Source organism: Saccostrea cucullata, unplaced genomic scaffold (assembly GCF_032062105.1).
Source record: "Saccostrea cucullata isolate Sc308-1 unplaced genomic scaffold, CSIRO_AGI_Scuc_v1 ctg146, whole genome shotgun sequence".
NCBI lineage: Eukaryota > Metazoa > Mollusca > Bivalvia > Ostreida > Ostreidae > Saccostrea > Saccostrea cuccullata.
Window position 1 is genome coordinate 205,320 of NW_026919274.1, and position 27,181 is coordinate 232,500.

Genomic DNA, 27,181 nt, shown 5'->3' on the forward strand with positions numbered 1-27,181 from the left:
TAACTATTCAATGTACTTTCGTTTTCATATCACAGGCGGATTTTTCTGTGTTTGATCATTCAGCTGATTCCATTTTTCAAATATTAATTGTAGCTTTATTTGAGATACAAAATATGTCAATCTAGTCAACGTTTACCTTAAATTTAAAGAGTAATCATTATTGTAACAAGAATCCCCCCATTCTTTTTCTGCCGCTAATGGCAGCCATGTTGGGTGTCCACTGTAAATATAACACCTGGTTAATTCAGTCCAGGTATGTTTGGCTCCTTTATTTATGAAAAAAAACGACATACCGACCCTTGGTTATTTGGGAATGTTACAAGAATCAAATATTTTTTAAGCCTAATTCAAAATACATGCCCTGAAACAACTTAAACCAAAAGAAACAAAATTGAATTGAATGATAACATGGAATTTCATACATTTAGTTGTGTAAAAGTCTGCAGGAAAAATTTGAAAAGAAATATTGAAATAATATGGCCATAAAGTATTTTTCTCTTATGTTTTCATATGAAAAGATTTTTTACAAAGTGAAAAAAAAATTGTGGGCCCCATAAAATCAATGTGGGCTAGTAAAATTTGTGAAGTTGGGGGCCCACATGGCCCCTAAGGTTTAAATGTTATTTGCAACCCTGAAGGGGGGAAACAGATTGTCTTATTTTCAAACTATGTTGATATATTCTGAAGCAGCTCTCATAGAATATTTATGATATACATGTACAATGACAAATATTAATAACAATAAAAAAAATATTTAAATCAACAACCTAGTGTAGAGAGTAGGGGTGAGGGTTCGTCACTTCTGAAGAATTCTGTACAATAAAAGATTCAGATACCAAACAAAACTAATTCATAACACCCCCCCCCCCCCCCCCATAAAAAAAACAAAAACAGTATGCACCTGGTGGCAACAAAGTTTGAAAAAAAACCAAAAACATATAGGTCAAAGTCACAAGGTCATTAACCTTGATGTAATTTGAAAGAACTTAATTAGTGGAGTATAGATACTCATTATAAAATCTCTACCTCTTATGGTTCAAAAGTAAAAGATTCAATAAGGCTATATTTTAGCATAACGATGACAGTCAAGGTCATTGGTCTTGGTCTCATTTGAAAGTGGAGTAAGCATACCCAATATGAAGTATCTATATCTCTCATGATTCAAAAGTTATGGCAAAAGGTAAATTGGCAATAGACAGATAAACAGACAGGCAAAAACAATATGTGCCCCCGAAAGAGGCCTTGACCTCTGACCATTTCACTTCAAAATATATAAGGGTAATATTTAATTTATAAACAATATTAAATTTGTATTGATGATTAATCATGTTCTGCAGTGGGATCGTCAAAATGAGTTATAATATAAAATGTCATTGCAATATCTGATGGCTTTTTGGAAATGTTAAGAGAACGAAGTGTTACAGACAGACAGATTGACAAACAGAAAGATAAACAGACCCAAATTAATACCCCCCCCCTGCACCTCGTCAATCCAATATAAGTCGCCCAGCTTTAGTTGATCACTGATGTATCTTCTTTAGCTGTACATTTTTCTTCTTCATCGCCAGTGGCCTAGTTGCAGATCGTGAAGCCTTGTTTGCTTTTTCTTCACTCGACATTTCACTTGTCTTTGCTAAAATAAAATTATACTTAATGTATTCCATTGTTTAGTCTAAATATGTAATTATTTCTAAGGGATGAAAATCAAACTTGTAAAATTTAGTAGCCAAAGATGCTACGTGTACCAAGCTTTCAGATTCTACCAGTCCATAAAAATATGTGTTTGCCCAAGTAAGATGAACATTTATTCACACTTGCATAAGGAATAAGGTATGTTAGTCAATTGCATACATGACGTGATTTACAAATGATGTCATATTAATCTTACTGAATAGCCTTTTTGTAGAAAATAAAATTTTAATTCGCAATAGTTAACCACTTTACCACAGCTGTCGTATGAAGTCAATTTACTTGGCATTAAAATACTGTGAATTAAACTCTCCGTGTGAACAGAACATTAAAATCATACATTAACATTATTTGAACAGCTTACCTTTCTCGGCAATATTCTCCTTGTTGTAATTTGCTTCTTTTCCCTTAGTCCGAGTTAAACAGTCTGCAAAGTTATCAATAAAATTTTTTATAAGACGTGTATATATTTGTTCTTTTGTAATCTAGCTGAAATTAATTTTAATGATGGCTGTCATTGATATTTCTTGCTGATTTTTTCATTTTTCTGTTCTAAATTTTGCGAATATTATCTTATGAGTTCTACGACATCTGCGTCAGTTTTCCCAACTTAATATAAGTTACAGAGATTGAAATGTACCATAAACTTTCATAGACGACTTTCACATTTACAAAAGTTATTCCCCTTTGCGGTAGAGCTGGGTATCGCGACTGAAAAATTGTATCGCGATATATTGCAATATTATATTTTGTATTGCAATATATCACAATATAATTTTTTTTAATAAATTTTGCTTTTCATCAATGTCAAATGAAAACACAAACTCAAATTACATGTACCGGTATTCTCGAGTTGATATTGCAACTGCCTGGTCGCGTTGTGTCGACGCAAGTGGCAAGCTAAGTTTTTTATGGCACAACTTGACGAATCAAGTTGTAATATGCAGATTCGGCTTTAACATGAAGAGGTTTCATGTAACAGTTGTCTTTTCGTTTCTGACAGAGAGATGTCTCTCGTTTCTGATCACACTTCACGTCGCTTGCCGCCATATTTTACCTTGTAAAGGGCAAATAACTCTATTTATAACAATTTATAGCATATCGAACCCGAACCGGTATTCACAAAGAACTACCGCGATACGTATTGTGAAGAAAAAAATCGGGATACACCGGTTAACCGGTAATATCGCACAGCACTACTTTGCGGGGTCAATCCAGGGTAAACCAGCGTAAGACACTGTTTCCCCTCTATTACCTTACCAATTTTATGGGTCAGTATCTCAGAAATATAGTATGTATGAATTTGTTCATTACGTTTTTAAAGTTGCCCCATATTCTGGCAATACAGTTACAGACCGATATTGTAAGATATAAATGTCTGAAAATAAAAATATTTCCAGGTAACTTACAAAGGACAAAGTGGGAAAAATGAGTGTTACGCCGACAACCGGAGATAACTCTTAAGAATGTGAAATCCGTCTATTCTTTCAAGTTTACAAAAGAAAATTTTAAAAAAGATTACAAGATACCTGAAACTTTCTCTTCATTTGTTAGTCTCAATGGGACTTTCCAGTCTCATAATCCTTGCCAGGCTTCAAGGTTCTAGCTACTAGAAGATAACAATGCAATGAAGGCTTTATTTAAGAGTATAATTCCAAAATTTACACCATGTCAAAACATTCAATGCAAATTTAACAGTAACTGATAATAAATATTTGTTTATAAGTCTTCTGCTTACTAAATTTTAACATGTAAAACCTGGAAATATTTCACTGGGTATGTACGTTTGGTCTTCATGGACTAGACTGAATCACAGTATGCCCAAAAACCTTTTACACATATTCAAATCGTTTCTTGTTTCAATATTGAAATATTATACAACACATCACATGCACTAAATTATTAAACAATATTTGTGTGTTTAAATACATATTACAAGGAACCACTCGCCACTTACCCACTGGCCTGTGGCCATGATATCTACACTTCTTCCAACATTCCCTTTACTGCACTCCTAGCGAAACCAAGATTTTTGGGAAAGAGAACATGGTTTATGTGAAGAATTAGAGTCAATCTTGGGCGTAAGTTGTGCATTTCATTACAATTCACCAGTCTCTCTAAACATTGCCGCTCCTTGAACTCCTATTTTGCGCTTCTCGATGAAGTCTCGCGAGAGGATGATACAGGACGGTGTAAAGTTATTTCGTGTCACACCAAGAAAATGCGGTTTGTTTATTCTTGCAAATAATTTGTGATTAATGTGAATTTACGTTTTTTTTTTTTTTACAAAAAGAAAATATATTTTGGCGAATATTTTCTGACAAATTAATATTCAAAGCTGAGTTGACAGTAAAATATATTTTATACACCGGGAACTAATTGATCGAAGATCACTTTATTGTACCACCTCTCGGAAGTTCGCGCGAGAGAATGCTGCAGACACGGTGTAGGGGTATTTTGTACACCTTTAAGAAATATCCCGACATTTTCCCGAGAATCTTGTTAAAAAAAACACGTAAGTTATTATCAGTGACAAACGACCCGAATATTAGAAAAATAAAATATAAATATCCTTGATCAACCAATTCTACCAACAGAAAGTGTTACAGAAGAAAATATTTTCGAAGAACCACGATGATACATTTAGGTCAAGAACAATTTGCATGGAAACCGTCCAAACACAAATATGGCGGATCGTGAAGTTGTCACATTGTGCTGTAAACAACGACTTTTCTTCGCATCTACAAGCCTGTCACGATGTCTGTAAGTATCTTATTGCTAAGTGATGAATGAAAATTAGTATATCTGGCGATAAAACCTATAGGGAAAGCGCATTTTTATCGTATTTAATAGTTATGTTACGACTCGAATTTGGTCAAAACCTTTGAAAAGTTTTTTTTTGATCTCTGTTTATGTGGATAAAATTTTCAGGAAACTCTATTAGTTTTACTGCGTATTATAGGTTTTTCTCGTTAAATAAAAGCAATACTCAATATCAAAAACATGAGGAATAGATAGTTTTCGATTGACCAAGAGTTACTTCCCGTTGGTCGCCATACTGGAGGTCCAAACGCTCATATTCCTTCATTGTTCAACCAATTTAAAATTTTTATATTTGCTATTCTGAATTAGAAATCATTATTTTTCTGAAGTATATAAATTTTTGGAAGCCTCCTTTATTTAAAAAAAATTATTTGATAAAGATTTTCCACCAAATATTTCTGCTATAGTTTCTTAAACTTGGTAAGACAAAGAGGGAAAATCACTGAGTCGACCTCCAATATGGCGGCCAACGGGAGGTAACTTTCTTTAAATTCAGGCCTATCGAAAACTATCTATTATATTCTCAAACTCAATACAACACGATTCTAACCCAACAAAATTTGAAATACCAAGCTTTTTAAGTCAGAAAGTGACGAAAGTATGATGTCACAGACCAAGTCATGCTTCTTGAGTATGCTGTTTATGTAGTATTTAAATTTGTGTAGTGTACTCTTCTTTCAATGACTCAATATTTACTTTTCTTTTGTATAGTATCTCTGGCAGTTATGGGTGAATACACATAAAAATCATACAGATTTGGATGAAGATGTTAAAGATAGTAAAGTCAAAGACAGTTTGATGAACCAAATGACACTGATAAAGAAGAAGATACCAAAAAAAAGATACTTCTAGCCAGGCATGTGACTTTGAAGCTGATAGTTTAGTGGTAACCACCTGAGTGATATATAACCTGTATGCAGGTGATGACGGTATAGGAGAGCCATTTCTTATAACGTGCTCTGAGGAAAATATGTTTTTATTTTGTCGAAATGAAATGCGAAGTGAAAAATTAAATTGACAGATGAAGACAAGTATATACTGACAAAACGTCAGAAATACTCAAGCTGTAGAAAGTCAATTAGGAAGTGTCATTAATATTCTAAAATGGTATAAGATGACGGCTATCGAGTTAAATCTTCTGTTGAATAAACTAATGTACATGAAACAAAATTCATATATTGAATTTAATTAGAAGAAATATAATTGATCGTACTACTTTTTAAGATGAATTTCCGTGACACACTTTCAGGAATATTTTATAGAGCATAGTAACCTTGCCGTTTTTAAATTAAATGAATTTTTTTTAATGTAGACATTTAGTATACTTCAAACTATATACGTTTTTTGTATTTTTTGCTTAATGACGTACATCACAATCAATATATACATCAATCTAAATAGCTTGCTACAAGCCTGTAGAAAAGTTTTTCAAAGTGGAAAGGGGGGAGGCTCCGGGCTCCAGTAAATTCTGACTACGGGTTCATTTATCGTTGTAAACCACGGCCAAAATGTACGATACTCTCTTACTCCGGACCGTGTCTTGAGACGAGGGGGTTTGTCTAGCTGAGCGACATGTCCAATACATATTCCGTACGAATCCAAAAGAAGTTATTATATTATAATATAGGTTCCGTAACCAAAGCTTAAGATAATACGAGAATTTAACATTGATTTTGTGCTATCATATTACTGTCACCCAAAGTACACATCATTTGCAGGCCCCTGAAAAGCAATTTCAGTTGGGGGGTACAGCCACATATGTTCTGACCATGCATTGTAGAATTTGTTAACGATGGGGTAACCTGCGTCACCTTTCAGAGTCTACAGTGGACTCGTCCAAAGATGCTTTGTCGGCGACTGTAAAAAGTTACCTGAGATTCCTACGCAAAAGAAAGCGCGAAATCTCTGTATAGAAACTGTTGCGGCTGCGGAGCTTCACTCATTGTTCATTCGCCATACAATAGAATCCGACAATTAACACTTAATATCTTTGAATATACAGATGTTTTCAAGATAAACTTCATTTTTGTTTCTAGAAATCTTTTTATCTACAAAAATAATATAGTTTTGTGTTTTTAAATTGAGTAAATCGATGACCTAGCATCGTTTTAGATAACTCAAGCCCCTCTAGGGCTTGAGTAAAAATTTACCACGTCATCCTTCTGCATGTATGGTCTTCTGAATTCAAAGCCATTTGAAAACCAACTTTAAGAGGAACACTTTATTTTCAGTGAAACATTCTGGAAAATATTACTTCTACATAGAAAGAAAAAGTTGTATTAATACTTGATGTTGTATTGCAAGATGGCCAAGTTTGTAAGACCAGTGCTTTGGAAAAAAAAACTATGCTTGCACTCAGTTTCCCATGAAAGAAGCAATCTAAAGATTAAGTGTAGAATTTAATTCTAATGGATAAAAATCAACTCAGAAATGTGTGATTTGAAAATGGTGAAATATTGTTTGTCTGTAAACAATTTTTTCTTTAAAACATATTACATGTATAACTCCTCCCTGACAGCATCAATATTTCAGAAAGTATTTAATTTAAAAAATAGTTCTAGGGTCAGTGTCTTTCTATGTATCTAGTATAATATGTAATGATTGAAAATTATTCATTTTATGATTTTCTTGATATTATACATTAAAACTTTAAAAGTAATAAAATTTCCTGTCATTCTGTTTTAACATTTATTAACATGTACAAGTTTGTAAAGTTTAATTTGTCTTTTTTACAAAAGTCCCAACATTAAGTCAAAAGTCTTAGGAAATGGGATTGTCATAAAAATGATTAATTCCTGGCTTTACAATGAAATGTCCTGGCAAGATTTGGATTTGAAATGTTTAACAAAGAAGTCCTGGGAGATCCTAGGATGTCCTGAAATCAAATCCCAGGATTGTTACTCCTAGGATTTCCTCAAATCAGATTGTGAGGAAATCTTAGGAATTCTTAGGACATCTTAGGAATTCCTGAGAAGCATTTTCAAGTCAAGAATAATTTCTGCAAGGGAAATGTTCTGTTGAGCCAAAACTCCAATAGGTCAACACCCCCCCCTCCCCCTCCCCCCCGGTTTCTTTGCCTATGTGTCTATAAAATACACTTCAAAACAATTATAACAATTATAACTTTATCACTCGTGAAAAACGGTATTTACGATCAATTTAAATGATGTACAGTGAGTTAAATGTATGAAACATTCATATTAAATACTTGTTAGCTCACCTGAGCCGAAGGCTCAAGTGAGCTTTTCTGATCACATTTTGTCCGTCGTCCGTCCGTCTGTCCGTCCGTCTGTAAACTTTTCACATTTTCGACTTCTTCTAAAGAACCAATGGGCCAATTTTAACTAAACTTGGTACAAAGCATTCTTGGGTGAAGGGGAGTTTAAATTTTTAAAATGAAGGGCCAAGTCCCCTTACAAAGGGAGATAATCAAGAAAAGACAAAAATAGGGTGGGGTCTCTAAAAAATCTTCTTCTCAAGAACCATTGGGCCAGGAAAGCTGAAACTTATGTGGAAGCATCCTTGGGTAGTGTAGATATTAAATTGTTAAAATCATGACCCCTGGGGGTCGGGTGGGGCCACAATAGAGAATCCAAGTTTTACATAGAAATATATAGAACAAATCTTTAAAAATCTTCTTCTCAAGAACCACTGGGCCAGGAAAGCTGAAACTTATGTGGAAGCATCCTTGGGTAGTGTAGGTATTAAATTGTTAAAATCATGACCCCCGGGGGTAGGGCGGGGCCACAATAGGGAATCCAAGTTTTACATAGAAATATATAGAACAAATCTTTAAAAATCTTCTTCTCAAGAACCACTGGGCCAGGAAAGCTGAAACTTATGTGGAAGCATCCTTGGGTAGTGTAGGTATTAAATTGTTAAAATCATGACCTCCGGGGGTAGGGCGGGGCCACAATAGGGATATCCAAGTTTTACATAGAAATATATAGAACAAATCTTTAAAAATCTTCTTCTCAAGAACCACTGGGCCAGGAAAGCTGAAACTTATGTGGAAGCATCCTTGGGTAGTGTAGATATTAAATTATTAAAATCATGACCCCTGGGGGTAAGGCGGGGCCACAATAGGGAATCCAAGTTTTACATAGAAAAATATAGAACAAATCTTTAAAAATCTTCTTCTCAAGAACCACTTGGCCAGGAAAACTGAAACTTATGTGGAAGCACCTTGGGTAGTGTAGATATTAAATTGTTAAAATCATGACCCCCAGGGGTAGGGCGGGGCCACAATAGGGAATCCAAGTTTTACATAGAAATAGATAGAACAAATCTTTAAAAATCTTCTTCTCAAGAACCACTGGGCCAGGAAAGCTGAAACTTATGTGGAAGCATCCTTTGGTAGTGTAGATATTAAATTGTTAAAATCATGACCCCTGGGGGTAGGGCGGGGCCACAAAAGGCAATTCCAATTTTTACATAGAAAAATATAGAACAAATCTTTAAAAATCTTCTTCTCAAGAACCACTGGGCCAGGAAAGCTGAAACTTATGTGGAAGCATCCTTGGGTAGTGTAGATTCTAAAGTTTTAAAATAGAAAAGGGAAAGGGGTTGTTGGGCATGATAGGTATAGCAAGAGGGGGAATCTGGTAAAGATCTGCATCACCCAAGTTACTCAGGTGAGCGATGTGGCCCATGGGCCTCTTGTTTAATTGTAAGAGTCCATATTTTTACGTATCCATGAATTCACAGTCCATATTTCACACCGTGGTAAACTTGTTCATTTACCAAACATGAAAGTGTAGGATTTACCAAACATGAAATACAGTAAAACTCGGTTATAGCGAAGTCCTAGGGACCTGTGAATTTAATTCGTTATATCCGTAATTCGGTATAACCGTATAACAAATTCGTAAAACCATATAAAGCGAATTCGCAATATGCATGTTTTCCTTCAAGTATTACTACCAAATATGTCAGGGAAGCAAATATTACAAAACATACATAGATAAGGTTTTATTGTGAATTGAATTATATATATACAATTCCATGAACAAAAATAAGTCAGTTAAATTTATCAAATTTTGAGATCTTTGAAAGTTCGTTATAAAAGATGTAAATTTCATTATATTTAACTTCAACAGGACCCAAAATCAGTTCGCTATATTCGTAAATTCGTTATATCAGACTTTGTTATAACCGTAAATTTTTAAAAGGATTTGTTAAGAATTTTGCAGGGGACCCAGAAACACTTCGCTATATTCGTGAATTCGCTATATCCGTGTTCATACTAAACGTGTTTTACTGTAATAGGAAATACCAAACATCATTTTATGGTACACTTGGTAATGTTTACAGTTCAAATATAATGGCTGTAAGAGAAATCATGTACAAATAATGATTACAAACTATACACATATGTAGGTGGGGGGGGGTCTCAAAACACAATTATTTCACAGTTATTTTGTTTCAGAAAATATAGTCCACAGGCATCACCCACAAAAATTTTGAGATAAGTGATTTTTCATTGTATTTTGCACAACATATCCAAATATTAAAGTGGGCAATGGCTGTGGACACTATTTTCTAAGGGAAATTCCCCGTGAAATGGGTCATTTTGAGGCTTTTTGTCCCCCGCTTGAAAAGTGGGGGATATTAATTTGGGTTTGTCCGTCCGTCCGTCCGTCCGTCTTTCTGTCTGTCTGTAACGCTTTCGTTTCCACACGATATCTCGAGAACCCTTTGAGCTTTTGCAATGAAATTTAGCATAGCAACTCCCTATGGACGAAAGAAGACCCCTATTGATTTTGAGGTCAAAAGGTCAAAGGTCAAGGTCATAAATAAGCAAATTCTGTCTGTTAAAACACTTTCGTTTCCACACGATATCTCTAGAACCATTTGAGCTATCGCAATGAAATTTTACATAACAACTCCCTGTGGCCTAAAAAGACCCCTATTGATTTTGAGGTCAAAAGGTCAAAGTTCAAGGTCGTAAATTTATACATTCTGTCTGTATGTAAAACTATCATTTCCGGGCGATATTTCAAGAAGATTTTGAGCTTATGCAATGTAATTTTATACCAAAACTCCTAGGACGTCTCTCGCCCCTCTCAAAGTGCCCCGCCCCGTTTGTTTTATTAGTATTTATAGTATTACATGTCGCTATTTTTAGTGCAGGGGCATGAGGAGAGTTATTGCGTATAAAACAGGTTCTCGGCGGACATTATGTTCTTACTACATCTATTAGAACTGTTTAATAAAGGCTAAATAAATCAAACACCATGGATTGTGTAAAATTTTGAGAATACCGAACATGAAAACATGAATATATACATGTATTTGACTTCAATTCTCTATATACTTCACGGCGCGTAAAGCGATTCCGTGGTCTTGTGGTTATGTCTCTCGCTTCAAATGTGAGAGGTCCCGGGATCGAATCTCGGTCGATCCTTTCTTTTTTTTTTTTTTTTTTTTTAAATACTTTTTTTTTTTTTACTAAATGATAGTATTCAGCATGTGAAATGAAAAATTATGAGGTTATAAAATCATCATTACAGTGTGATAAACATTCCATATAAAAAATCTTCTATACACATAATAAAGAATAAGCAATCAAATCTTTATATGCATATTGACATACATGTATTTTATTTGCTTCAGTATACATGTATACATTTAATAATTCTACAAATTCAGTCAGGGGGAGCCGACTTTTTCCCTAAGCGGGGGACACGAATTCTCTGAATTAGCTTGTTCTGTTTGAAATAGAGAAATGCATCAAATTAATGACATCATATTCTCAGAATGGTACTCCTTCATGTCATATTCTTTCCTGATCTTTCACAGTCATAAACTCAACTAATATTTAAGCCAAAACGTTTTGAAAACATCTAATTTTTAGGGCACAATAAAGCTAAAACCATATTTTCTTCTTTGAATTTCATGGCCCCAAGGTCAGGGGATGTGGTGTTAGAGTGGGGCTCTTTTGATATTATAGTGAAAAAGCATTAATTCTTTGAAAATCTTTTTCTTTGCTCCATTGTATTAAACAAACTAACTACATACAACTACATAGTTATTATGAGGAAGGTCCATTCTTCCAGAATTTTAATTTTCAAGGCCCGTGGATCAGGGGTACATTTACCATAGGGGGGGGGGGCTGTACATGTAATTATATACTGAAAATGAATGAATGCCTTGAAATCTGCTCCTTGATATTAATCAAACATTTTGGTTTGATTACGGGGTTTCTGTAGGGTGGGGCACTACTGATTGTTGCTGAATATTACTGATTAGTTGAAAGGCATTTTTTTGTTCCCCTACTCTGCCTATGGGTATTTAGTAACCAAACTAAGCATTCTTAGTTTATAGCTATGATGAGCAATGGTTCCTCTTTCAAAATTGAGAAATTCATGGCCTCTGGTCTAAAACATGAACGTAATTCAATTGTTGGAAAGTTGTTGCATGATGCTCAGGTGACCTATAAGGCCCACTGGCCTCTTGTTTAAGTACAGTCACACATAATCATATAATTCAATGCACTGTTAAATTGATTAAGTAATTTAAAAAACAGTGACTGTACATGGATTTTATGGTCATTGGAAATGAAGTATGTATTGGGATGGTTGCCGTGTTACAGAGCTACAGAACATGACTGTATACACACTTGAAGGTGTTCTTTATTCTATTATAGATGATGTGGCCGTAATTGATGAGATTCAAATGTTGAGAGACCAGGAGAGAGGAGGGGCGTGGACTCGGGTCCTTCTGGGGTTGTGTGCCAGAGAAATCCATCTCTGTGGAGAGGAGGCAGCCATTAGTCTCGTACAGAAGATTGTCGGTACTACAGGCGATACATTAGAGGTATACATACTTAGTACAGTGGTGGCCAAAATCATCAAAATTGAAATATTCAACAATACATTGCAAATTAAGCAACCAAATTGTTCATATACAGTAATATTGTTATGAATTCTAAGTGAAAATTGTGAAATTTATGACCCTTGTGTCTCAAATTCAGGCTTACTAGGATACTGTAAAAGTGGTTATTTACATGTGGGGTAAATTTACACTACTTAAGCGCTATGCTTAGAATTGCATAAAATACCCCTGTGCGTATAGTCACAAAAATTTTAAAGTTCTTGAATAATGATAAACAATTATTTTTACTTAATATATTGTTAGGCCGGTCGAACCAGTCGTATATTAATCATGGTATTAAATGCACGTGAGTATATACAGTATCTCAAACAGTGATGCATCTTCGTATTAAATATTTTACAGCAAAGTCACGCAATTGAAGATTCAAAACATGCTCATTATCATGATTGTATGTACGTGTACGTCACTCTTAATTTCAAATAAATTATTCCAAAATGTTAAATAAACACACAACCACTACAAACATACCTATTAAATTAATTGTCAACACTCTTCATGCAGACACAGATCTTTTAAGTTTGAACTTGTGTAAATAATTGCAGTACAGCATACATCAGTTGTTCAAACCTCAGAGCTTTTGACTGACAGGTTCAGATCACCGTCATGGCCTGACTTCATGGCGTCAGGCTGTATAGGATTGATATTTGAAAAGTCCGAAACTAATAGATCATACCCAGAGAGCTAGATTTTGTGCAAGCTGATTTACATTGGAATTTTTTACTTGCATTTTAAAAGAAACAGTTTTCAGAAAAAAATAATGATATTACTGATGCAAAATACTGTAGTGTTTACTTCCTTTAATCTTTTTGCATGGAACAATTATTCCATTGGCATGTTATTCACCCTTTCAACATGTCCGTGTATCCTTTTTCTGCATTTCTATACTACTGGATCAATCCATTTATATTCTACGAAAGGGGTGAATCGCTCTTTTTGCGCCAAATGTCACAGTAAGCTATTCCTTGGATTGTTCTGTTGTGTGAATGGGTGTGCTAACGTCTATGGAATAAAATAAAGTTTGTCATTTTATCCTCCTTCTTATACTTCAGAAATTCTATCTACAAATTTTATCTCATTCTTTTAAGTAACATACCATATATATTTTAGTATATGGACATGCAACACTAAAGAGATGATTTTTTTTTCTAATTTGTTTCCCGATCCCATGGTTTGTTTACTACATAAATGGATTAGTCCAAAAATAAACAACGCAGTTCAACAAGTCATGGAACATTTGTATCAACGTTTCAGATGCACACAAAAGAAAATAAACCAGTACAAATTATTGGATTTGTTCTTTCTACAAAGACCTAAATATTGAATTTTGTTATTTCATTCTCAATATATGATAGTGGCACAACCCCCCCCCCCCCTCCTCTTTAAGAAAAAAACATTAATGAACACACATAACTACCGGTACTGTTTATTTCAGTGGAATAAATACACTCTGGCAAAATGTGTATTTCTAATTATATCTCCATTGTTTAAAATGTTTACAATGCATGATTTCTTATAACAGATTTTATAGATATTATATAACAGGTGTAATGTAGCTTACAATTTAGATCCAAGGGCAGATCCACTTGCAGACCCATATAATAGGTGTAATGTAGCTTTCAATTTAGATCCAAGGGCAGATCACTCCACTTGCAGACCCCCCCCCCCAGAATAACAAGTCTTTAGTATGCAGTGTAAAGATGATTCCTCTGTAAGTTAAATAAAATCAAGGATTTCATTTACACAAGGTTTTCAGAATATAAAGTAAGAACATATTTTTAACCCACAAAAGTATAGCTCAAAAGGTTTATCACTCCTCATGCAGATATTGATTGATTTAGTCAGGCAAGCTTTTTAAAAAGCTGTTACTTGTATTTATTTATAATTAACAATCAAAGGAACATGCACCTATCAATGACCAGTATAAATTCATTTCAGTTTTGTTTGGAATTAGGCCATAATAAATAAATTGCTAGATTCTCATCCGAATTTTTTTAAAAATTGAGGTGGGCGGGCGGCTTTTATTTTAAATTTTTTATACCCCCCGCAAACGAAGTTTGGGGGGGTATATATGAATCACCTTGTCCGTCTGCCCAGCTGTCCGTCTGTCTGTGCAATCGTGTCCGGTCCATATCTTTCTTACAGAGGGACATTAGAATCTACTACTCCACACAAAGATTGCCCATGACCTAGGGGTGTGTCATGACCTTGACCCAAGGTCATTTGGGGAACTTTAAGGTCACTGGAAGAAAAATTTCATAATTCGTGTCTGGTCCATATCTTTCTTATGAATAAACTTGGTAGGTTCTCATTTCACACAAAGATTGCCTATGACCCAAGGGTGTGTGTTGACCTTGACCCAAGGTCATTTGGGGAAGTTCAAGGTCACTGGAAGAAAAATGTCATAATTCGTGTCCGGTCCATATCTTTCTTATGAATAAACTTGGTAGGTTCTCATTTCACACAAAGATTGCCTATGACCCAAGGGTGTGTCATGACCTTGCCCCAAGGTAATTTGGGGAAGTTCAAGGTCACTGGAAGAAAAATTTCACAATTCGTGTCTGGTCCATATCTTTCTTATGAAGAAATTTGGTAGGTTCTCATTTCACAGAAAGATTGCCCATGACCCAAGGGTGTGTCATGACCTTGACCCAAGGTCATTTGGGGAATTTCAAGTTCACTGGAAGAAAAATTTCATAATTCATGTTCGGTCCATATCTTTCTTATGGATTAACTTGGTAGGTTCTCATTTCACACAAAGATAGCCCATGACCCAAGGGTGTGTCATGACCTTGACCCAAGGTCATTTGAGGAGGTTTAAGGTCACTGGAAGAAAAATTTCATAATTTGTGTCCGGTTCATATCTTTCTGATGGATAAACTTGGTAGGTTCTCATTTCACACAAAGATAGCCCATGACCCAAGGGTGTTTCATGACCTTGACCCAAGGTCATTTGGGGAAGGTCAAGGTCACTGGAAGAAAAAAATCATAATTCTTGTCCTGTCGATATCTTTCTTATGGATAAACTTGGTAGGTTGTCATTTAACACAAAGATTGCCCATGACCCAAGGGTGTGTCATGACCCTGACCCAAGGTCATTTGGGGAACTTCAACATCACTGGAAGAAAAAATTCATAACTCATGTGTGATACATATCTTTATTATGGAAAAACTTACTTCTGAAAAACCCAGCGGGGGGTATTTTGTCCCGTTTGGACAGTTCTAGTTATTTTTTAAATTTTACAGATTTTTTATTGACCTGGTCAATTGGTGTAATTTTATCTACAATACCCGAATAAAAGTCATATTAAAGGTTCAATTATCTCTTACTTCACATCACCAATCTTTTTCAACCAGTGACCCTTGTTTAAAATATATATGCATGTATTACAGCAATTACCATCTTTTCAGCTGTCAAAATCATGTGGACTTTCGCGGGATTTAAAACGAAAGTAGAATGGTAGATGAATACCGATCTCTATCAGAATTAAGACAAAGAAAAAGAGAAGTAAAAAAAATCGAGGCGGGGGTATAAAATCGGGGCGGGCGGGGATGAGATCTAGGAATATTTTTATTATGGCTTTATATGTAATTTATTTTTTTCTTATTCTTGTGTGTAAACTACTCGACCTTTTCAAAGGGGAACAACTCAATGTTAGTAACCATGACCACATAATTTTTTTCCCGGTAACTGGTGCGACCGCGTATTTTTCACCAAGGCATAATGTTTGACAGTCACAAATGCGTACTTGACAACCAGTGTAAATTACCACTTTTAGTATCGATTTACATTGAAAATGTATTGTATTTTATAAAAGTCTCATTTACTCATGGACATCAACCATGCAAACTGTTGGTATGATTATGAGTACTCTTCTATACAGTTTGAATATAGCTACATTATTTTTTTGATATTTCAGGTAAAGCGCTATGAACGTTTAACAAAACTGAGGTTTGACACCAAACCTATAGGTATGATTCTTATGTAATTTTTATAGCAGTTTATAGGCCTTTTAACTAATTTTTCAAGTTGCACATATGGTAAAAAAACATTTCATAGATAAAGATTTATAGGTACATGAAATTATAAAAAAAAGATTATAATTTAAATATGCATACCTTAAATTAAATCATTAGAAAGTTTAATCATTAATAATTGATTTGTAAGATGTTGACAGTGTGTTTTCCAACTAAAAGCTGATTTATGAGATAACGTTAATAGCATTGTTACAACGCACTTTGAAAAATGACACTTTGAAAAAAATTTTCTAAAAGCTAATGCACTTTTAAAAAAAATAATTTTTTTTCAAACGTTAATAGCATTGTTACAACGCACTTTGAAAAAAATTTTGGGACCAAGCTAATGCACTTTTAAAAAAAATAATTTTTTTTCAAAGTGCGTTAATATCGACCATATTAACGCACTTTGAAAAAAATGTAAAGATTGATCAATGTTTCTTCAAATAATAGGTATGATAAAAAACAGATTCTGGTTTGATAATTTTTTCATGATAAAGTCACAGTAGGACCTGCAGCTGAGATATTGACGTTTTAAATATTTAAGGTTTTGATAAAATAAAAGGGAAAATTAAAGGGTCTTGAAAAAAAAGAGTGACAATTGTTTAAGTTCATTAATTCGTTTCTTCTTTTTTTTAATTCTAGTCTTTGATAAGTAGATGTAAAGGTGTATGGGGGGCACTAACAGAGGACAGCTTCAAGCAACTTAGCATTTATCATAATAAAAAGGGGCCAATTTGATTGTTCAAAACTATGAAAATTCTTTCTCTCTCATACGTTTTACTGTACTTAAAAATTTCTTGTTTTCATCTGTTTTAATTAACTCATTTATTATTGAAAGTTTTCAACGTCATACCAGTTAGGTAAATACATAAGTATATGAATGCTTTGAGTATAGCATAGACATCGAGACTTGGCGAAGGGCCAGGGGAGGAAATGGGGGGCTAAGCCCCCAACTTATTTTGGAAAGATATATACATCGTATAAGCATTGAAAATGCAGCGTACCCTTTTTAGGTTTATTGCTCCCCTCCCCCGTTTGTTACCGACACCTATGTATTGGAAAGATAAAGATTTGGACTGAGGGATCTTATACCCGTCTTCTTCTCTTTTCGACAGGAGTAAATCAATTCATTTTTGAGGTTAGGGTTAGGCTTAGTTTTTTGAAAGATAAATAGTAAGTAAAATAACAAATAAAATCTTTCCGTGACTAAAATATGATTTTTTTTCAAAGTGCGTTAAGTGTCTCCATGGTAAAATATATTGATGTAGAATCTTAATGCACTTTGAAAAATTTTTTCAAAGTGCTTTGAGTTGGTTCCAAATTTAACGCACTTTGAAAAATTTTTTCAAAGTGCGTTGATATTGTCCCAATTTTAACGCACTTTGAAAAATTTTTTCAAAGTGCGTAATTTTTTCAAAGTGCGTTGCCACATAGCATATAGGCTGCTTTAGCATTGGTATTGTTTTGTACACAAAAGGGTTCCTTACACAAAAGTGTTGACTAAAAGAAGGAGAATGTCCTCACTCTACATGAAATGATGGGATCAAATGAATAGTAAATGGACTACATTCAAGATTTTAAACTCTCTTTAACGATTTTTATGAAGAAGAAAATATAATGTCTTGTTTTTTGCGTGTGCATTTTTGTGCTTCTTATATAAATATAAAGAACAAGTCTCAATAAGGCATTATCTGTGGTCCCTGGTTACTCGTCAAATTTTAAACTTTCATTAAGACACTTAAAAAGTAAATTTTATTATTCTCTTATGTCTTTAGTATATGCGCCAACGTTTAAAAATATAAAAAAATTGCAATAGACAACACGCCAAGCTGTGTTTTGAAGGTGGGGTCCTTTGATTTTCATGAATATCAAAAGAAATGTGTGACAGGTACCCACTTCACAGCTTTCGTAAACATCGAGCGCAGATTTGTTCAAAGTCGAGATCAAAATATGATGTGTATATTATATTTCTACAACTTACTTGAAAATATCTTTGTTGAACAACCTTGCGCTCTATATTTTCTACTGAAAAGTTTCATGATTTTGAATCTGTTTGGTGAGTACATTTACATAGGATTAACCTCTTGTTGACCTGCTAAGAATAGATATGCCACATGATTCCATGCCGTCACAGGTGAATACCTCTGGAAAGCGTGTTTTCTGTAAGAAGCGACACGTGTAGCTCGTATTGGAAATGTGCAGTCACCAGATTTCAGTTTTTAAAATTCAAAACAAGGTTCTCTATAGACTACCACTTATGTTAACTGATGATTTTCCGGGACATATCTTAATTCTCATGAATGTAATCGCAATTATCCTGGGCATTGCAAATAGCACACGAATCAAAATACGAGTAGATAGATTTACGTATTACATAACTACACTTTTAATCAATTTCTTGCAAAAAAAGAAATAAACAAGCCAAAAATGCCAAAGATGTAACAATTTCTTCATATTTATTCAGTCTAAACAAAATTAATTAATGCACTATTATACTGACCATTTCAATTTTCAAACAAATCAATCTTACACTCTTGCCACGTTTTGGGGTGCATATAAACTCGGAAAAACTTCGAATGCATTAATGCAATGAAGAAAATGACTACTGAGTTTGAATTTCATTTACCAATCTTGTGATATTTATTATAAGAGAAAATCCTTGTGAAGTATAATAAATCCCCCTTAATAATTTTTTATACATTTTACTTTATGTAATTCAATTAAATGACAAAATCGACAAAACTGCATACCTGTATTTTTTTTCATTTTCTACTGCGCAATGAGGCTGATATTTCTCATAGCAGGCATAAATAATAATTATGTTTCTATTATTCCAACAACTGTTTTGAAGTGTTTATATATATGTATATTACATGTATTTGTGAACGTCATGTATTAATCAATAATCGATAAGTAAATCGGAATATTCATTGCAAAAGTTAGAGTGAATTTAAGAAATAAATAATAAATACATGTCAAGCAGGTAGTATCAGGGGGTAGTGAGTGAGAAAAATCTTGAGTTCCCCCCCCCCCCCCCCCCAAAAAAAAACAAAAAAACAAAACAACTTTTTTGCGCTGTTACGATACGAATGAACAAACATGTTTGATCGCTTGCACTTTTTCATCATATTAAAGAAAGTTAATATAGTGGTTAAAATATTTCGACATTTTATTCAAGAATGATAGATAAAACAAAATTAACGTGATTAGGGGATTTTCAAAACTCTGACCAAAAATACCTCAAAAACTAAAAGAAGACCCCTAACTCACACGAAGTTAAGAAGAATACGAAAAATACACAAAAAAAATTCAAGCTTTTTGAAGATTATTTTGAACCATCGTATACAAGTATTGTTTCTTATTTCTTATTTCACGCTACAGCTCACCATGCCATCCCTTATATAGTACCTAATTTAAATGTCTCCGCCCATTTGTATGTAATAGAGAAACCGTACTCTGTTCGAAAGAAAATGTTCCGGAATTTGTATGTGCGGTAGGTGTTGAAAATTGGCTTATATTTCTTAAAACTCAAAGTCATTAATAATGATTCTACAACATTTCAATTAGAAATACTATGTTATACACCATGAAAATTAAAAAAATATCATATCCTCAAGTATATTTGGTAAAATAAGGGCGAAAAAAGGGACCAAGCTACTATACTTAAGTGGAAAACTCCTTTCTACAAGTAATGTAACAATTAATTATCTTATTTGTGTTACTATACACACAAAGAAGAATGACTGTGAATACCCCGGTAAAATATAATCAGGTTAAAATCTAGAAGGGAGTAGATTTCACTTTATATTTTAATTAAGATACAGTAAAACTCATATAGTACGAACACGGATATTTCAAATTTACGGATATAAAGTCATCTTGAATCCCCAGCTATTGAAATTTATTGATTTTCTTATACGGTTATAACGAATTACGGATGTAGCAAAGTAATTTCATAGATCCCAGCGACTTCGTTACAACCGAGTTTTGCTGTATTACTTACAGTACCGACCGGACACAACCTAACAGAAAGCGAACCTGGAGCAGACCTCAGGTTCGCTCTCTGGGTCCACTTCAGTTTCGCTCAGGGTCCGCTAGGGCTGACCCCGAGCGAACCCGAAGGGCACCCAAAGCAAACCTGTAGCGGACCTCGAGCGAACCTGAAGCGGACCCAGAGACCGAACCCCAAACGTGTTGATTTAATTCAATATAAATCGAAACATTGTACATACAAGCAAAACCTGTAAAGTTACAGTGTAAATCTATTATGATAATTAAAATATTACTTTATATGCATCGTCGCAAACCACGGCCATCATGTACGATCCTCTTCCATTCTGGCCATGGTTGCATGAGAAGAGAATATTTTGTAGCTCATTAAATTATTGACCAATGCGAGTAAAGCATAGTCGGAAAATGAACTTTGAAGTGACCTTTCAATACCCAATCACAGTGTACGAAATCACTACGTATGTAAATTGTTGATTTCAATCGCGATGGAAACAAAACTTGTCATTGACTGAATATGACGTCACAATGGAGATGCATAAATATTCAAGATTGCGACACTTTTTGTGATTAAGCAGCCACGGGTAGGAGAGAGCTATATGCGGACTCCGGACCGTGGCTTGAGAAGATGCTTTATATGTAGTTATTTTAATTCTCCGGGTTGTATTTTATATTAAAATTTTTATTTTCATTTTTTAATAAAACATTTAATATTAAATTATATATTTTAATTTTCCACGTAGAATGATACATGAATATTTACATATTTATTTTCTTTAATTCTTTATACCAGTATTTAAAGTCCATGGGTAAATAAATTGGGTACATGCATCAGTCAATGCTTAAGAAAGGAAATCAATAATTGGTATTACAATTTTTACTGACAAAAAGAGGAGAGAAGTAAAATAGTTGGTCTTTGACAATTATTGTAAAATTTCATCATCTCAAGATACTAACAGTACAACAATATTTACGTGCCCATTAGTCAATAATTTTATTTCCATTTTCTCTATTTATGTGTTGCTTCAAATGATTTAAAATTCACATCAAAATTATTGTATTTGTTAATTGGGCATGAAAAAAAAATAATATGTACATGTACCTCATCCTGTATATTTTTGAAAAAAAATTATTGCAGCAGGCTTATAGAAAATAATTCGAGTACTGGATTGGGAGGACGACTCATAGAAATTTAAGAAAAAGTCATCAGGCTTTATTATTAAAATCTAGTCTAATTATGAGAGTTAATTCATAGTTCCGACTCGTCTCCCGATGCCCCGCCCACCTTAGTTACGGTTACCAAGTCCCACATTATGGCGATGCTGGGTGCATCAGCGGATGTCGCGACTGACAGTCTTAAGTCTATTCCAGACAATTTTTGCGTGAAATATTTGCCAAATAGCTCAAAATTGTCGGACAAAGTCTTGCAAAAGGGTTTAAATTACTTTACGCAAGGGTACATGATATTAAGATTTTTAACTCGGATGAGTCCATGCAAGCTACAGCACGATGCTGGAGATCGATGCGGAAAAATCAATCCCCGCATCGACTTAATTTGGAAATCAAAAATGATTCCATCAATGAGTCACATTGTTCCTGTAAAGTTGGGTATGTGTTTATTAAAATTACTAGTAACACTCACTTTCTATACGTATTTCACAAGACAATGATGCAAATAAAACGGCGGTTGTGTATTGAAAAAAAATGTAAACAATACTGTAGTGACGTAATCTTGTGCGACGTGTATGCGTTTTGATTGAAAAAATTCATTGAATGTAAAACAACATAATTAAACAATTTATTGTCTCATTTCTTATTCATTTCCTGATTCGAGTGTGCTATTTATAGTAAATATATTACCGAATTTGTTGTGATAAGGTCATGCTTTCAAACAGAAACAGTTGACTAATCCAGAATTTCAATTGTAGCATTTTTTTCTAGACAAATGCATAATTTTTTTTTTATAGACATTGACAATTATTCAGGCATTTCTGATATCTTTTCTTACAGCTTAAATGGTCACTGCTCTCATATAGTTGGCCTTATAAAAAGTTTTCAGGGATTCAAACTTCATAACTTTTCCAATGTACCCGAACAGCAAAGCTGTACAAGTATACCACAGCAGTGGCATGTGCCTGGGGTTCTAAGATTAAGCCCATTCCAATCAACCATTTAGTGGTGGCAAGGCCCACAGAATCCCAAAAACGAAAACTGTCACATGTTAGATTGGCTTAGATCAAGAGTATGTGAAATTCTAGATATTTTTTTTCTTTTCTTGGCCATTGCATTTTACACTTGTTTACATGTAGATGCAATTCAAGATATTTTAAAACAATAAATATATACATATTAAGTTGAATGATAAGTTTTCATTATAACATAAATAAAAACAAATCTTGATTCATTCATTTATTATATTTAATAACAGACTTCCCAAAGTGTCCACAAGTGACATAATGCAGCTGAGTTCGTTAAAGGGAACCCCTCTAGAATACACAATATCAGCAGATCATCCACTTGTAAACACCCCCCTTGGTGATGTGCAGATAGGCTCAATATTGTCATATCAGGTACAAAAGATTATTACATAAACATGTGTATTGAAAGATTACACAGATTATAAAATTGGGGCATCACGTTTACCTTTTAATAACATATACATAATTATATCATTGACTAAAAACTGCTTCTTATACATATGAAGCATTCAGTTTCTCCAACATTTCTACAGAAAGATGGTCACAATTTGATTTTTTTTCCTGTAACAATTTAAATAAATAATGTTATTTAGTTACATCAATTTTTACTGTCTGTGACAAACACATCATGGAATAAAGTCAAGTGACAACACACAGACCAAATTTTGTTAATGTTTTTAAATAATGATGTAGGAATGTGAACAGAAAGCATTTTGTAAGTTTTATCCTTTGCGATAAGTCTTTCAATGTGCACACGATGTTTTGCAATCTTCTCAGTAAGCACAGTATCTGAGACTAACATCTGGCATGTTGAGGAAGCCATTGGTGGAATATTCAATACCAAATTCAAATTACTTAATTCCTCTCTAATAGTAAACCCTTTATCAGCCATAATAGCATCCCCATCTTTTATGTAACCTTTTAATTTTAGCAATTCAAGAACATTGTAAAATCCCGACTGTTCACAAATTTGTTTATCTGATATACATCCTGTAAACAATTCCGATAGTAAATTTTATATACTTTGTAAATAAATATATAAAAAAATCACTGAACCATTCAAGAGATGGATCACAACCAATTAAAGCTTTCAAAGTAGTACTAGACTTATAATTACTGTAAAGCTTGGACTTTGCAAACCAAGTGCACATGTTGCTTGTGTTCTAATAATTTCAGTACCATCAATGTGGGGGGGGGGGGCCATTAATTTGATTTGTTTGTATTGTTATTGGATTATATTCTTAGTGTACTTCATGTTTCTTTTTACCCTTGGGCCGGTTAAGGTGAGGAGGTGATTTTGGTATACAATTATTATTTGTCCTTGCATTTACTTTTGATAGTAGTATAATGTAGGCATTCATTATATCTATTTTTTTTTCATTCTGATTAAAATCATACTCACTCCATAATTCTAAGCGGTAAAAAGATCTGATTTTTTTTTTTTTTTTGAAAATGTCCTGTAAATATTTATTACGAACTTTCAATGTGTAACTGCTATGAATGAAATCTAAAAATATATGTATCACGTGTACAAAAGATTAATGTAATTTATAGATGCAATATCATAATTCACGTGTTTGGCAAAGATTTAAACTACGATTTTGCAAAAGTTAAGGAATAACAAATATAATTTTAATGTACTGTAGACGAACCCTTTACAGTACCAAATTTTTCCTTGGCAAGGGCTACCATTTATACTAAAATAAGGGTTCAAAACAAGGGGAGATAATCAGGAAAACAAAACCAAAAGTACTAGTTGCTAAAAAATCTTCTTCTCCAGAACCGCCAGGCAGATTTTCAACTTACATACAAGGATCAGGATATGTTGAAGATTAAAAATTGTTCAAGGCATGACCCTTCTCAAGGTCACTTTAAAGTTGACCTAAATTTACAATTAATAAAAATGTTTATATTTTGCTTACCCGATCATCAAATCGGGTAGAAAATTACGCGGATTTTCTTGACTGTTCACTATATGCCTTACATTTATATTAAGTATGCTTGGAAAAATTTCCGCGGATTATCTATGACCGCGTACATAGCGTAAATTAATACCACGTGGAAAAAAGTACTTCTACAGTCTATAACACATGAATTTGAAAGGTCCATGTATTTTGTTTAGATGCTAACTTCAGTTTCACTTGTACACCATTCGATACATTGAAAATCAATTCAACACCTTTTTCTTCCTCTTCTGTTTTTGTTTTCACATTTATAACTAAAGAAAAATAAATGCCTAATAATAACCCACTGTTAAATAACTTTGAATTTTTCGGATTCGAAATTCCGAGATTGGAGAAATCAAGGAAATCAATTATACATGTAAATCTACATCAAATGTACAGTTGAATTTTGGAAAATTTATCAATGTTCTCAATAGTGTCACTGTTTACATGTACACTGTACATAATCGATCGCTGCATAAACAACAATGATTGATCTACAATTCCATTACTGTATCGGAATATACAAGGGGCGGGGCTTAGTGGGGGCGAGATTAGTGTCAAGCAGGGTCCTCTTCACGCATCAATGCGTAAAGCGGTCCCAGAAAGAGATCGCCGGGTTCGCTGTAGCAGACCCAGAGCTGACCCGAAGCGAACGCGGAGTGAACCCAAAGCGCACCCAGAGCGGTCTTAAAATTTCTGAAAGCGAACCCGAAGCGGACCCCGAGCGAACCTGGTAAGCGAACCCAGGGTCCGCTTTGTGTTCACTCTGGTGTTAGGTTGTGTCCTGTCGGTACTGTATATGTAATTAAATAGTGTCTACAACTATATGGTATATAAATTTAACATTAGTGCTAAATTTATAAACCAATGGATTATACTGACAGTATAAAGAAACACATGGGAAAAGCTAAGAACTGACTCGCTTAATAATAATTAGATACCTTGGACCTGTTCGAAACAAGTTCCTGCAATGAGTTATTGTTCATAATATCGAACACTAGCAACAGCTGAAAGGCCTACAGTTGATTGATTTTTGGGAGTTTGTTCAGTCTCCCTTAGGGAAGTTTATATCACAATGACACATATTGCACTCAGTTGAATGTGTGAGCCAGTTTATTCAGAAGTTTGCTCTAACAATCATACATGCAGATATTGTATATATTGTATATCTGTGTGAAAAATTAAACACAACAAAATCCTTAAGTTTCAAGAAAATATTGTCCACTCAGTTTCTTCAGAATCCTTTACTTGGCTAACTATAAACTTGATAGAACAGTTTTCCTGAATGAACCCTTTTCATATTGAGGTCAAGTCATGGTCAGACTGGTGATAAAAAGAGAATCTTGAAAACTTTCTGTTTGACAGACACTAAACTTGGTACACTCAGGTTTCGACAAAAAAGTATATAAACCCTGTGGTTTTGAGGTCAAAAGGTCAAGGATCACACATAACATAATTATATTGATGGCTTTAATATCTTGAATCCCTTAAAATAAATTATTTTTTAAAATATATACAGCCTACTCCAAATATATTGAAATTCAGGGGACCGTGCAAATTATTTCAATATATCCGTAATTCAATATAAGCGAAATCGTGAAGCCGTCATTTTTTTTTAATTAAAAGTTCAATCTTGATCTTAAAAGAAAGAATAAAACCAAACAAATTAATTTTGTCATTGTTTACCTATAACAGTGTACAGATTACATGGAATATATGTCCTTGAAAGTTTAGATAAAATTGTTTCTTTCTGTTGTATCAATAAGAAATCTTCAACCACATTAAATTATTATTCCTCGATCGCATTTATTTACGTTTTGGAGAAAAATCACCATCTCATACTGTTGAGTACTGCTGACCACTGCATGTATTTCATCGTAAGTGTACTCGGGTTAATCTCTTAGCTATTTCGAATTTAGGCTTATCATTAGCCATTAACAGTTCATATTAAATTTGTAAGTTAAGTTTTTACTAGATTTGTGGGGGTTACTATATTGCCTTTAGCCTAGTAAATACTTCCCTATTATATATGTGGAAACAAAGAATTTAGCAGTGAAGAATTTTATTTCGTAAGAGCATGCAGTATAAAAACACATAAGGTGAAAACTTAATTATTCATACCTTTGTATATCAACTGGTCAGTCAGGCATAATTTCTGTCACCAACTGTAACGACAACCGCCAGGGACTACTTCAATGTAACCTTTATGAAAACAACTCATTATCACCTGAGGGGATCGATCAATGGCTTCGATATAAGTGAAATTTCAATATAGCCGATTTCAATATAACCGTTATTTTGATGCAAAGAATAATTGAGAATCAAAAACTCAAGATTTATTTTTATTTCAAAATAAGCGGAATTTCAAAATAAGCAAGTTCAATATAAGTAGAGTAAGCTGTAACAAGATGTGTTTCTGAAACACTATGCGCCTGGCCGCAACAAAATTCTAAAAGAGCTATTTTTAGGTCACCTGAGTAAACTCAGGTGACCTATTGCTATCTGTTTTCGTCCGTCATCGTTCGTCGTACGTCGTTTGTAAACTTTTGAACATTTTTAGCTTCTTCTCTGGAACCACTGAACCAATTTCAACCAAATTTGGTA

General features: G+C 33.9%; 1 protein-coding gene and 1 long non-coding RNA gene across 2 annotated transcripts in view; one reads left to right on the forward strand and one right to left on the reverse strand.

The window, feature by feature from the left end:
- The window catches only part of LOC134283837 (ATP-dependent RNA helicase SUV3 homolog, mitochondrial-like), a 158,796-nt gene that overhangs the window by 71,470 nt on the left and 60,145 nt on the right, over window positions 1–27,181 (forward strand). The window contains exons 7-8 of the mRNA XM_062766358.1: window positions 12,161–12,330; window positions 16,326–16,377. Of these exons, the coding sequence (XP_062622342.1) occupies window positions 12,161–12,330; window positions 16,326–16,377 (222 nt within the window). The remainder of the gene's footprint in view (window positions 1–12,160; window positions 12,331–16,325; window positions 16,378–27,181) is intronic.
- On the reverse strand, window positions 1,859–3,768 carry LOC134283776 (uncharacterized). The gene is made up of 3 exons (XR_009995559.1): window positions 3,643–3,768; window positions 3,219–3,298; window positions 1,859–2,116 (listed from the first exon to the last, which is right to left on the reverse strand). It is a non-coding gene; the product is annotated as an uncharacterized LOC134283776 (long non-coding RNA).